This window comes from Podarcis gaigeae (assembly GCF_964106915.1).
Source record: "Podarcis gaigeae genome assembly, chromosome: 3".
Lineage (NCBI taxonomy): Eukaryota > Metazoa > Chordata > Lepidosauria > Squamata > Lacertidae > Podarcis > Podarcis gaigeae.
In genome coordinates, this window is record NC_139680.1 from 100,585,446 (window position 1) to 100,599,597 (window position 14,152).

The 14,152-nt window shown below is 43.0% G+C and overlaps 1 protein-coding gene across 4 annotated transcripts in view; it reads right to left on the reverse strand.

The window, feature by feature from the left end:
• THADA (THADA armadillo repeat containing) overlaps nt 1-14,152 on the reverse strand; it is a 147,517-nt gene that overhangs the window by 123,737 nt on the left and 9,628 nt on the right. For all 4 annotated transcript variants that reach the window (XM_083732989.1, XM_083732991.1, XM_083732990.1 and 1 more), the window contains 9 exons: nt 13,120-13,168; nt 10,875-11,065; nt 9,724-9,818; nt 7,365-7,585; nt 4,379-5,070; nt 3,516-3,667; nt 3,263-3,418; nt 2,945-3,067; nt 1,323-1,446 (listed from right to left, as the gene is read on the reverse strand). In XM_083732989.1, the coding sequence (XP_083589115.1) occupies nt 1,323-1,446; nt 2,945-3,067; nt 3,263-3,418; nt 3,516-3,667; nt 4,379-5,070; nt 7,365-7,585; nt 9,724-9,818; nt 10,875-11,065; nt 13,120-13,168 (1,803 nt within the window). The remainder of the gene's footprint in view (nt 1-1,322; nt 1,447-2,944; nt 3,068-3,262; nt 3,419-3,515; nt 3,668-4,378; nt 5,071-7,364; nt 7,586-9,723; nt 9,819-10,874; nt 11,066-13,119; nt 13,169-14,152) is intronic.

The following is a 14,152-nucleotide window of genomic DNA, read 5'->3' on the forward strand; positions in this document are numbered from 1 at the left end:
AAGGGCCCTGGGCTCAATGGTAGGGCACCTGCTTGGCCTGCAGAAGGGCCCAGGTTCAATCCCTGGAGTCTCTAGGTAGGTCTGGAAACGTTCCCTGCTTTAAACCCTGGAGAGCTCCTGCCAATCAGTGTAGACAATACTGAATGAGATGGACCAATGGCCTGACTCCATGTAAGGCAGCTTTTTGTGAATGTGCATGCAGAAACCAGGCCCAGATTAAGCTGCTTATCGAGTGGAATTTAAATGGGAACACAGTGAAAACATACACATATACATGCAACTTCGCACTTGATGCTTGTAATTTTTAAAAAAATTATGAAGAGCTGATAATTTCATTGGGGTATGGATATTCAAAATGCGGCAGGGATGCCATATTGCTGGATTCTGTACATGCTTTGCTAGTGTGTATGTTACATGTTTGAGTTATTATTCAGAGAGGGAAGGAGAAACAGATTTGCTAAGCATGGAAGAGGTAACCACTCATGTAGACCAAGGGGTGTCGGGAAGATAACTGTATTTTGAGGAGATAGTGGTCTGACATGGGTATTCTTCCTGCCTCTGTTTACTTCCCCCTCTCTTGTTCAGCTCTTTGACGGCTGAGAACAGCCTTTGAAGCCCTAATCTGCGGAAGGAAGGAACAGCACTGGGTACCTTTACCTTTTCTGATGTTAGACATTGTTTGGAGAAGGTACAGCATGGGAAGAGGTGGCTAGCTAATGAACAATCTGCACATAGCTAGTTGGGCAAGGCATGTAGGCTAGCAGGCTAGTTAGCTATAAACCAGATGGTTTTTGGGCAGAGTTCTTTGAAGCTCATGGACAGACAGAGGGCCGCAGGGCCGTGCAAACTGAAGCTACCTGGGGGATCACTTCCCCGCTTTTTGAGGGCTTCCAAGTGGCAGATTGAGGTGCTTGCTTGGTATGTATATATTGCTTGCTGTTTAGAATGAAATCTTCAATCTTCTCACTCATTTGTGTCTTGTATTGCCTCTGAATCTAGTTTAAAAAGAACCACCTTGCATTTGGCAAGACAAGGTCCAGGAAAAAAGATACTCCAAAACACCAAGCTTTACCCATTCACATCAAGACAAATAGCAAGGAGCGAATGAGCCATATGGCACTTGAACTGCAGCACTCTCTAAGTACTGGAGTACTTCTCTTCTGAAACAAAATGTTATTACTCCTTCTACTACTGTTCCATTTTTTTGTTAGAAAAAGCAGGTGGCAACCGAGGGGGAAAAAGCCACTGTATTCAGTTATAATATAACCTGACAGTAGACATTTAACAAAATCTTTCCCCACCGCATTTTCAAGACAGCTTACCTTCTAATACGGGAAACGTTTCAACTATTAATCCCAAAACAGTCAGTGCAGTAAATCTGGTTGGATGGGACGAACCAGGAAACAGGGCTCCAAAAAGAATATCACAGACAGAGGACATGAAATCCTACGGATGGGAAATAGAAGCCACAGACAGATCAAATAGAAGACTGTCTTCGGAAGGGGTTGGGGATATTTTTGACCCACCCAATACCAGAACTGTAATTCAAACATATGCTTGATGAATTCTCTTTGACTAAACAAATTTAATCAATCCTTTTACCCAACCTATGAGATAGCCCCAGTTTCTATTTACCCCTTTCTGGCAGGGTTTTGCCAAGCCCCAAAGGGATATCCCCCTGGACAAAACAACAACAACAAAACAAAAAACCAACCTCCATAAGCCAACGTATTTTTACAAGTTCTCAATCTTTTTTCCACACTTCCATCCTTCCCACATTCCACATCTCTTCCTCTCCCAGTTTTCCTTACTTATTTCTTATGATCACCTCAACATTCAAGTAGATTCTACCCTCTCCAAGTGGCCTGCACCACGCTTCACTAGGGGTCCAAAGACTAGCTGAATGGTAGTTGGCTGCAATGCCTAGTGGCCCTTCAGGGCCAGTGAGAATCTGAAAATTCCCAGCAGTAGCAGATTGCCTTGCTACCTGGATATTAGGGCATGAAAGTAGGATATTTCAGGGCAGGCCACAGATAGTGGTGGAACTGTATCAAGCAAGGCCCTAGGCTCAATGATTGGAATCTACTTGGAGATCTACTGCCAGTCACTGTGGTCTGAGCCAGTAAAAGGCAGTTTCATATGTCGTCTTTCCCATCATGTCTCAGACTGGCCTTTGCCACAGAGAGATCGCACTCTCCGCTTTTGTGGTGTTGTAAATAAAAATATGCTCTTTTCCCTTATGGGGTATCCAAGAGCCCATACAGAGTCCTTACATAGGTTCCCTATTGGTAGGAGAAAATAACAGAGGCCAACCAGAGAATATTGAGAAGCAAAGCAGCTAGTAAGCCTGATCTTTATTGATCTGTTGCAACAGGGTACTCCCCTCACACGCAGGAGAGGAGGACCCCCCAAAATGCTGTGCAAGGGCTTATAAAGACTTTTGAAATTCCCATCCTCTAGATCAAGACCACCCCCAGAAACATTATGCATACATCACAGAAGGGGTGTAACCTAAGGCCACCCCTCAGATACCACCTACATCACAGAAATTTAAATGTTGTTTTTCCCTTGTCTTTGTTTATCTCCTGTCTGGCAGGTTACTTGAGTGGATTTCCTGGGGAGCCTGACCATTCTTTTGTAGTGGTAAAATACTTATTTCCTGGGCCAGGTCACAGGCTCACACCTTATTCATATCTTAAATGTGTCCTTAAGACAGGATTTATGAGGAAAGAGACAATGGGGAGACTTTTCCAGTTTGAACTTGCAGAGAAAACATTTGGTCAGTTTAGGAATCAAAATGGTTCCAGCTTGGCCTTCCTGTGTTGATCTATGTATGTGCGGTTATGAACATTGCCATATATCTAAGACCATAAAATTCCTATCACAGTGGCTACTGCAATGTTTGGAAATTGCCACATAGTTCTTAAACTCTGTGCACACATACCTTGTACTGATGCAAAGTCTTTAATGGATCCCAGAGAACGGAATGTTTGCCCAGGCCTTGCTTGGACTTGGTTTGCTGCATTTTATGAACTGTCTGGGAGCTCTCGTGTACCCGGCAGAACAACTTTAGAAAAAGAAAAAAGAAATACGGTACAATGATGCCACGCAACAAGAAACATCGAAGCGGACATCGCAACTTATTTCATGTTTAAAAAAAGCAAGGGCGAAACGTAATGGAGCTTGAGAACATTTGTCACAAAGGTGGACAGAACTTCTAAAGAGGTGTATGTGGAATTTCAAGTTCATGCTTAAAGGTTACCTTTTTCAGCAGGGAACAGATTTGTTGCCTCACAGCTGGAGACTGGCTGTTCAAGTTGTAGCTAATAAAAAACTCAATCAGTTGCATCTCTTCGGTGGAAATAATTTCTGTGCTCCGGTGACTTTCGCAAAGCAAACCTAAAGCGTCTATTCGCACCTTTTAAAAGAATAAGGAAGTTTTTAACGAAGTTTTTCTCTGTAATATATATATAAAACTTAAAAAGCACACATGCACAAAACACTTAGATTTGTACCTGATCGTGTTGATGAACTAAACCTTGTTTGATACAGGTAATGGATACAAGACCACTGTGCATCATATCTATAAACTTTAAGTGTCCATGGGCTCTTGCTGTTCTCAGGCATGCCATCAAAGCTCCGAGTGCTCCTCTGGTATTGCAAGATCCTGCACAGAGAAGTTTTTAATGTTCATTGTTTAACTGTGTTTGATGTTTTAACTTGCTGGAAGCCACCCAGATGGACGGCATATAAATTAACAACAACAACAAATCCTTTGTTTTTATACTGCTACAAAAACAGCAATTTCTCACCACTTTCAGCTCCGCTGCTTAAGAACAACACTCTAAAAATCAAAATATGTTAGGTATAAGAATATAACAAAATATGTTAGGTATATATTGCTAAAGGTATCCTAAACACCACCAGCTTTAAATTACTTCTCTAAATTCTCAGGATACACATTTTACCTAGCAATCAACCAGTCAGTACAACAATAATTAAAAAAAAATATATTATTGCCCTTCTATAGGAAACCAAAAATTGGGAGAAAAACTAGTTTGCGTATTGTTATTAAAGCTCCCTGATAAGAAGCAAGGAAAGCTTTATGCAAATACATAGGACAATATAAGGCGAAATTTATTTTGCTCTATTGAAAAATTATGTGAAGGCATAAAAAGGGGGTTTCTAAACTATGTTCTTGGCCATCAAGATGGATTCTTGTCACCTGTGCTCTGAGCATTTGGGATCCTAGAATCTCTCCCACCTCTGCTCTGCAGAGAAATACCTGTCAAAACAAGCCAAAGAGGAGAGCAGGATTCCCCACCCACCTGCCCAGTTTAAACACACCTGGAGTACAAGGTATGAAGTCTGATCTTACCAACGTTAGATTCAGCTGATGTATGAAGGATTTTAATCATGTAGTTCAAGCTTTCGGGGCTACACTTCAGCAGCTTGGGTAAGTAATAATCTGTTACGTAGGTGGCTTGCTCTGGATTCCCATCACACAAAATTGACAGCAGGGGAGACACCCACGCCTCGTGCCATTTGTCGATCCAGGTGTTCCCTTCCAGTGTGGACTCTAGGTGTCTCTTGTGGTTCACAAACATGGTTTCCAACAAATCGCTTGCGTAAGGTGCAAAAGACTGATCACTCATGACGCCCAAAATCTGCGCAGGAATTGTCCTGTCCATTGCAAGAACATTTTCAATGCCCACACATTCAACAAGACAGCCAAGTGACGAGTATTTGCCTTTAACGTGCCATTCTAAACTTAGCAAGTTGTCAATCAATCCCGAGAAGAATGGGTCCACTTTTACAATGGGTCCTTTTGCTGAGGCCTGGTGAATTCGGAGGATGTTCCTAAATATCAGTTTGGTTTGGTGTCTAACAGCATCGAGAGGATGCTCCCAGTGAGCATAGACATAATCTAGCATTTTTCCAGTAGTGCCCGAGTTTCCACTGAGGCTGCACTTCAGGTCTTCAGAACTTGACTGAAGAGCATCCAGCGCTGAAGCCGTCCAGATAGCTAAAATTCTGGACAAGGATGCCGCCATAACAGATTCTTTAAGCCTTCAAGAGAGAAGCGGAGTATCAGGGTGGAGAAAGATTACCGTATTTTAAAAGTGGATTGGTTTTGATCCTCAAATCTTTGCCAATTTTCACAACGTTACAAAGCCCTATGTCAGGGGTGGCCAACTCTCAAGAGACTGCAATCTACTTTTAGAATTAAGAACTGGCAGTGATCTACCCCTGTTTTTGGGGGGTGCAGCTCAAAGTTGTTGAGCTTTTTTGGGGGGAGAAAAACCCTTTTTTAGGGGTTAAAAAACTTAGGGGGGACTTCCATTTTGGAGGGAGTTAAAGGCAAGGGACAAAGGGGTAAAGTCACTCACAAAAAGATCACTATGGATGGAAACAGTAACACAGAGAAAGCTCCGTCTTCCCTTCCAGAGATCAAGCAACAATAGAGGGCAGAGCAAGGAAGGAGTCAGTTTTAGCAATGCTAAGGAAAGGGAGCCAGAGATCAACCGATCTACCAAAACCTCGCAAAGATCTACCAGTAGATCGCAACTGACCTGTTGGACATCCCTGCTCTATGTGTACCACTAACATGCTATCTTAGGCCCTATACAGAGTGCATTTCTCATTTAAACAGTTTATTCTCCCGAAAATGGAAATAGTATGAAATCCAAGGAGCAGATTAGGGACAAATCTCTGGTATCTCCTTCAAACTTCCCTCCCACCCACTCTCTGTACTTGCTGGAGGGGAAAGCAGTACCAATATATCCAACAAACAGCACGAACATATCTCGGCCGTGCTCTCGTCTCACATTCCAGGGGACAAACCCCTGCAGCTACTTGTCTTGGCTACAGGCAGTCAGCAGCCTCCTGGTGGACAAGGTAAACATCAGCTAGAGATCTCTTTCCTCTGCCTGAGGCAGACCATAGTCTTGCATGGTGTGAAGCATTAGAGGGGTTCCTTTGCTTATTCAGGCTGCTCCCCTTCTGCCCTTACTGAGAGGCAATCTCCTCTACTCTCTAATTGTGGAGAGGAAGGAAAAGATGTGGGTTAAGATCCTTGGCAGCCACCTTTCCTGCATTCAAGGCAGCTGAGATACTGTACTTTTCCATGTATAAGACAAGGGGTTTTTTTACCCAAAAATAATGTTAAAAAACGGGGCTCGTCTTATACACGGGCAGCGATTGGGGGACCGGGTGATTGGTTGCAGCCGCAAGTTGCAACTTGCAAGCAGCAATTTGGTGGGTGATTGTTGGCTGCAGCAAGGGCTGCTTTGGATTGGCTGCTCCTGCGTTAATTGAGCAGGTGATTGGTTGCTACAAGAGCTGCCTTGGATTGGCTGCTGCTGTGGCAAATGGGCATTCGATTTCCGGCTGTTGTTTGCGAACGGACAGCCACTTGTCAGCTTCTGCGACGCAAGCGATTCTTAGCACTTGTCATTCGAATTAGTGATTTTCTGCACCCCCCAAAAAAGAAAGCTCAACAAATCATGTCAATCCGTCCCCCAAAAAGCTCAACAACTCTGGTAATATAGCCATCTCCTCCCATTTTCTTAAATTTGAGTCCCCAAAAATAGGGGGTGTCTTATACAAGGGGGCATGTTATACACAGAAAAATACAGTAACCACCTGAAAACCACACTGCTGTGGTATCCAGGCTGCTTTCAGTTAGGACAGATGGCAGCACCAAGAGGTCCAATAAATCAATCCCAAGGATAGTTCAGTTGGTTAGAGCGTGGTGCTGATAATGCCAAGGTTGCAGGTTCAATCCTGTATGGTGGCAGCTGCATATTCAGGTTGGAGAGATGATCCTCAGGGTCCCTTCCAACTCTATGAATCCTTTTATGTTCCCATGAATCCACATTATCCAATCGAAGAAGAAAGTCCTTGATCCACAATCAGACCAAGTGAAAGATTTAGGACAATTCAGCACTTCAGCTAACACGCGTTAAAGATTCAGCTGCAGCTGTCCCACAGCACTGGACCTCTTTTCCTATAAAGACTTGCCAAAACCCAGGTCCCCTTCCAAAACACTGCAAGGCCTTTCAATTTGGGCCAGCTTGTGGTGGTGATATTTAAGGTTCTGCTAGGATAGCTCAGTCGGTACAGCATGAGACTCTTAATCTCAGGAGTATGGGTTCGAGTTCCACAGGGGGCAAAAGATTGCATTCCAACGGGTTGGACCAGGTGATGGTCCCTTCCTTCTCTACAATTCTCTGATTCTATTCACTGATATATATTTTTACTACATTTTATTCACAATTTATATTATAATGCAACCTGAGCACTAGTAATGGGTGAACCCAAGCTCCAGCTAAACAAAACACCATTTAAAAATGTGGTTTTACCGTGTACTCAAGGTCAACAAAGTCAAGGCAATATCCAAGAGCAGCTTCTCCATACTCTGGTCCAGGCTGCCATTCTTCCACTCTAGCATAGCAAGTGCTCCATGGCAGAGGAAAAGGAGAACCGAGTCAGAAAGCTCCGCAGTGCAAAGACTCCCACAGTTGTCCACAAACCAGTCTGGTAACTCAGAATGCTTCAGTGAGCCACAAAGCAAGTCGCTGATCTGCAGAAGGCAATACAGTGTTAATTAAACCACAGTGGAGGAGAAAAAAAATAAGACTGTGCTTTGCCAGACTCTTAGAAAACTGCAAGGAAGCACAATACTAGCTACTAACATGTAAACATTTGACAGTGGAATTTGCTGCCAAGGAGTGTGGTGGAGTCTCCTTCTTTGGAGGTATTTAAGCAGAGGCCTGACAACCATATGTCAGGAGTGCTCTGATGGTGTTTCCTGCTTGGCAGGGGGTTGGACTCGATGGCCCTTGTGGTCTCTTCCAACTCTATGATTCTATGAAATGGGCTTCTGCCTGGATAGCTCAGTTAGTTAGAGCCTGGTGCTGATAATGCCAAGGTTCCAAGTTCGATCCCAAGATGGGACAACTGCATATTCCTGCAATGCAGGGGCTTGGACTAGATGATCCTCAGGGTCCCTTCCAACTTTACGATTCTATGATTCTTTGCATGTTTTCCATCATGGCACTATTAAGCACAAGTAGTTATGCCTATCCACTATAAATTATAAATTTACTCTCTTTGCTCTCTGCTCCCTTGATCAGTGCTAGGCTTGTAAAATACGCTTATTCCAAGCTTTCCCTTTAGAATAGAAAGATCAAATCACTCTAAAAGGGAAACGAGGCAAAAACTCAGCAGCATCTTCTAATACCTTTCTCAAGTTATTTTTTCCTTGGGATTCCCACCGCTGAACAATTCAACAATTCAGTATACCGTCGTACCTCGGCTCCCGAACGCCTTGGGAGTCAAACGTTTCAGCTCCCAAACGATCGAAAACCGGAAGTAAGTGTTCCAGTTTTTGAACGTTCTTTTGGAAGCCGAATATCCAATGGGGCTTCCATGGTTTCCGATTGGCTGCAAGAGCTTCCTTCAGCCAATCAGAAGCCACACTTTGGAAGTTGAACGTTTCTGAAGTTGAATGGACTTCCGGAATGGGTTCTGTTCGACTTCCGAGGTACGACTGTACTAGTACCACCGCAAATTATCTGGGATTCAGAAAGCACCAGACTTAAGAAATGTTAAGAAAATTGGCAGCATATACAAGTTTAACAAGGGTAAAATAAATAGTGCAATCCTGTGCACACTTGATCGAGACGTGGGTGGCGCTGTGGCTGATCAGAAGGTCAGCGGTTCGAATCCCTGCAATGGGGTGAGCTCCTGTTGCTTGGTCCCTGCTCCTGCCAACCTAGCAGTTCGAAATGTGCAAGTAGATAAATAAGTACCACTCCGGTGGGAAGGTAAACGGCGTTTCCGTGCTCTGCTCTGGTCTTGCCAAAAGCGTCTTAATTCATGCTGGCCACATGACCCAGAAGCGGTCTGCAGACAAACACCGGCTCCCTCAGCCATTAAAGCGAGATGAGTGCCGCAACCCCAGAGTCGTTTTATGCACACTTGAGGAAAAAGTTCAACTGACGCCAAGTGGGTTTTTACTTTTGAGAACACATGCATAGATTTCATTTCCCACCAAATTCAATACAACTGATAGTTTTTACTTCTGAGCAGACATGGTTATGGTTGTGCTGTAAGGCTGCAACCCTATACACACTTAACTGGGAGTCTGCCCCACTGAACTCTACGGGAGCTACTTCTAACTAGGAATGTGCAGGACTGCGCTCTAAGGCACTCTGCAAGGAATTTCCATTGAAAAAGGGGTTTTATTTCTGAGTAGACACATATAGGATTGTACTATGAAATGACTAACAATTCTTCTAATAGGAGCTAGATCAAGCACAAAAGATGACATATTGTGAACAACACTGAGACGGCCACTATATTTTTCATAACAGCTCTCCCTTCCAACTGTTGACTTAACACATTTTGGGTGCCATTCAATGCTGTCTGCTCACTGACTCATCAGAAATTCGCCTGCATGATGAATCTTCTGGTTTCTCCTCTCCCCTCCCTGTGGAACCCCACACATCCCCAGAATCTGCTCTAGTGCTCCAAAATAATTGGGGGAGCTGCGGGGGGGGGGGGGGAGAGAGAAAGGACAAATCCTGTTACATGAGAACACACATATGCCACTCATGCTACATTGGATCTTGCCTTATGATTAATTACACTTTGAAAATTAAGTAAATTGTGGGACATCGTTGTTTTTTTTTACTTTTCCAAAGGAAACGCACTTACCAAACAAGGTAGCTTTTCACCTGGTTCAAACATGGTCTTAATAAAGAGAACAACAGCCAACCCTGCTGTAGTCTGGACAGTCTGTAAGAGGTCTTCTGCAGAAAAAGAAATTGAAATATATTAGTATTACAAAGAAGAAGAAGAGTTTGGATTTGATATCCCGTTTTATCACTACCCGAAGGAGTCTCAAAGCGGCTAACATTCTCCTTTCCCTTCCTCCCCCACAACAAACACTCTGTGAGGTGAGTGGGGCTGAGAGACTTCAAAGAAGTGTGACTGGCCCAAGGTCACCCAGCAGCTGCATGTGGAGGAGCAGAGACGCGAATCCGGTTCCCCAGATTACGAGACTACCGCTCTTAACCACTACACCACACTGGCTCTAGTGTAGACATTTAAATTCTCTTTCAGATTTATTGTTTTCCAGAACTGCTAATTATTCTTAATATATTCCATTTTTATTGTTGACGGCATCCAACACAGTAACCGTAGCATGTATAGTGCAAAAAAAAAAACAACACCAGGGGAGAACTCACAGCAATAAGTGCAGTGGAGAACTCTGGGAACTTACACAAGATATAATGGAAATCTAGAATCTGCATCTTCTTTAACATTTTAACGTCCACATTACAAGCCTAAACAGCAGGTACTCACAACTAAGCAGGCATCTAGTTTGCTGCTGATGTATTCGCATGACAACAGCACAACACCTTTTATAGTAATATTTTCTATCAACAAATGATAGTGGCAATTCTTACTAGGGATGCTGGCTTCGATACAAGGTAGCCCTTCCATAAACAGAAGGGTTCCTTGTATTTACATAAGGGGTTGCAATCCAGCGCATGCTCCCACCATTTAGGGCTGGGGGCAAAGGACTTCTGCTGATTACGCCTCCTGATTACAGTTTCAGAAAATTGGTCTGCATCCTATAGCTGAGCTGTATTTCTCCATTAGGGACACAATGCAGGTAGCAAAGCAAGGCTCTTTCCAAACCCTGCACTGTTAGAATGTAAAAAAATAATACATCAAACCACCAAGAGGTTCCCTCATATTGCTCTTCCTTCAGAACGACTCTCATCTTCTTACTAAAAGGCAATGCCCAATATAGTAAGAAGCGTTTAAAAAAAACACCCTTAAATATCAGAACTACTTACCATTAATTAAGAAGTGTGAAAAATGGTTCAGCAGTCCACACATACTTTGCCAAATAGGAGAATCTAACGTCTTCCAGAAATTTCCTTGAACGTTTTCCTGAATTTTTTGTATCAACATCATTGAAACTTTAACACCCATCAACAAATCGTGCATCAGCCGAGTTTGAGCAATGCGATTTCCACTGAGCTTTCTTTAAATGTATAAGAAAATTGAAAATGAATAGTGGTATTAAGTCACTTGAACGTGTATTATGACAGCATCAAATTAATCTATTAACTGTGACATGAGTTTCCATCACAGGCAATGACCAACTTCAACTTTGTTGAAATAACCATGTCTTAATCTGCCATGCAAACCCCACAATCAATGAGTTGACATTGGAAGGGATTTCCACAATGTAGGCACCACCAGGGAGAAGGAACTATGTTGTGGTCTCATGCACTGCACTATCAACAGGGTGGGGGCAAGACACATAACAGGGTCTCAGAAAATGATCAACGAAGAAAAATCAACAATATGTGTGGAAGCTTCTAATAAGAATTGGTGTGTGAAACCTGCTCTGCCGCATCCACAGCTGTCAGAGATGCCACACCACTATCAGTGCCAATTCTGGGCAAGATCCAAGATCCCAAAATTGGTGCTGATAGCAGCAGCACTTCGTCACCACCGCTACTTGAGGTGGCAGGGCACCAGGAAGGCTTCCGCCGTCTGAAGCAGTGGCCTCATCCTGCCTAATGGGATAGGCAAGTTCTGCTTTCTGCACCAGCTCAGTAAGTCAGGGAGTTGTTTTCTCTCTCTTTCATATTCTTCATGACTGCTATATTTCTTAGAACAGCAATCTTTTGAAAATTCAAAAGGACTTCCATGTTGATGTAGTTTCTGTTTAAAGAACAAGTTGCTGACTGGTTTTGCAATTGCCACCAACAACTGTTAGGCTTAGCAGATAAGTGAGACCAAGTTATTTGTGTGGGAATAATAATAATAATAATAATAATAATAATAATAATAGTAATAATAATGTATTGTTTATACCCCGCCCATCTGGCTGGGTTTCCCCAGCCACTCTGGGCGGCTTCCAACAGAATATTAAAATACAATAACCCGTTTGCCGTTAAAAGGGTACACCTCTCTGCAGCTTAAAAACATTCTGAGCTCTTTTTCACCAGTGAGTTGGTTCTTACATTTTTATTATCATCTAGGAAATAGGCTGTAGAAAACCAAGTTTAAAACTAAACTCAGTTCCAAAGGGCTTCACTCGAGTTGCTTTCTGAACAGAGTCTAAAACATCGTACTGAATCTCAGGAATTCTCCATTCCAGGAAAACAAAACTGTTAGGTTAGCAGGAGCAAGGACCGAGCAACGGGAGCTCACCCCGTCACGGGGATTCGAACTGCTGACCTTCTGATTGGCAAGTCCTAGGCTCTGTGGTTTAACCCACAGTGCCACCCGCGTGCCTATAGTTGTAGGAAACCTGTTGGCAAATACAGTGGTGCCCCGCAAGACGAACGCCTCGCAAGACGGAAAACCCGCTAGACGAAAGGGTTTTCCGTTTTGGAGGCGCTTCGCAAAACAAATTTCCCTATGGGCTTGCTTCGCAAGACGAAAATGTCTTGCGAGTTCCTGCGGGGTTTTTTCCCTTTTCCCCCCCTTTTCCTAAGCCCTAAGCCGCTTATCAGCTGATCCGCTGATAAGCCGCTTATCAGCTGATCCGCTAAAAGCCGCTAAACCACTAACAGCGCTAATCCGCTAAGCTGTCAATGGGCTTGCTTCGCAAGACGAAAAAACCGCTATACGAAGAGCCTCACGGAACGGATTAATTTCGTCTTGCAAGGCACCACTGTACAGCCAAAGCCTACAACCAACCCTCTGAATCTTCAGGATTAGATTGGCCAGCCCATCAAAAAAGGACATCCTCTCACCGCTCTTAATTTCTGCCCCTGGAATTAAAAAAGCAATTCCTCACTTACTGGGGAAAATTTGCTAAACAGAACTCTAAACAGCACCATTCAACAACTGTTTTTATATTCTTCTGCATTCCTCTCAGATTTCAGAATTGTTTGGATAAACTCTTAAAGAAAACCAAACAGCAATGTTTCCTCTCTACAGAGCGTGACTGAACTCATCCATCTTAGGGAATTCAAAAGAAGCACAAGGGCAATATTGTTCCAAACAGACCTTGTTGTGTCCCTACACAGTGTGTGTCACATTCCAACCAGCACACATTTTACACGAAGCAGTTCTCACCTGTTTTCTTCCTCTGTTTCAAGCACAGATTTCTGCAGAAATTGAAGAGCTGTGAAAATATAGTTGGAAAGCATACATAAGCCAGTATTTGATATAAATAGGTCTCCCATAGAAAGATAATGCAGCAATAGATAAATGAAGTGCCAGACTACAGATGTAATATTTTTCAAAATGACAAAACTGCATCTCAGGTTCTCTTTTTTCCATCTTTAAATCCTGGTAGAAACTTGAGACATCTACAGAGAATAAACAGCTATATAATAGCTGGGCATCTGAATGACTACCAACTTCCATACAAGCCTGCCCCATTCTTAAAGTCATTAGAGACACCGATTACACTGTCTTCACCTTCTGAATTTGTTAGTGGCTTTCAGCAACAAGCCCTCATTTATGGAAATCCTTTTCTGTCTGGGACCTACTCTTGGTCTTTTTGTGCACCAGATTTTTTTTTTTTTATTAAAAAAAATAAATCTAGGCATTTAGGGGCACTTTTGAACTCCTTGCTGCCATTATCATTGCTGATCTGTTTTACTGGTTTTCATGTACGTTTTATGGCTATGCTTTGCCGGGTTCCACACATTTGCTTCATGGCCTTAGTTGCCGCTTTAAATTTTGCGAGCCAGCTTCTGAACTAAGGTCCGAAGGCATTAATAAAAATGCTTTGAAAATAAATATTGCCTGAAACAATGGTACTAACTACCTTAACTATTATTATTATTATCCTGACACTGCTATTCTTTCCCAACACTTTTACCATACAGAAAGAGAAAGACGAGTGCCACAGTCTATGATACAAATGACATACTCCTTATATTGTATGTTGCCTAGAGGCTGGGGCGTTAAGCAATTAAGAAGTTTAATTACAGGCCTGGTTCACATCACATGCTTTCTCTCCATTTGATGACTGTCAGTTGAATGCGGGAACTGAAAGCATTCTAAAAAAAATTGCATTTTGGGTGCTATAAAGAGTCCTGAGTGTTTCATTCGCCACCATCTCCTCTCCACTGTTGAAACATGGATTCCAATCTCCTTG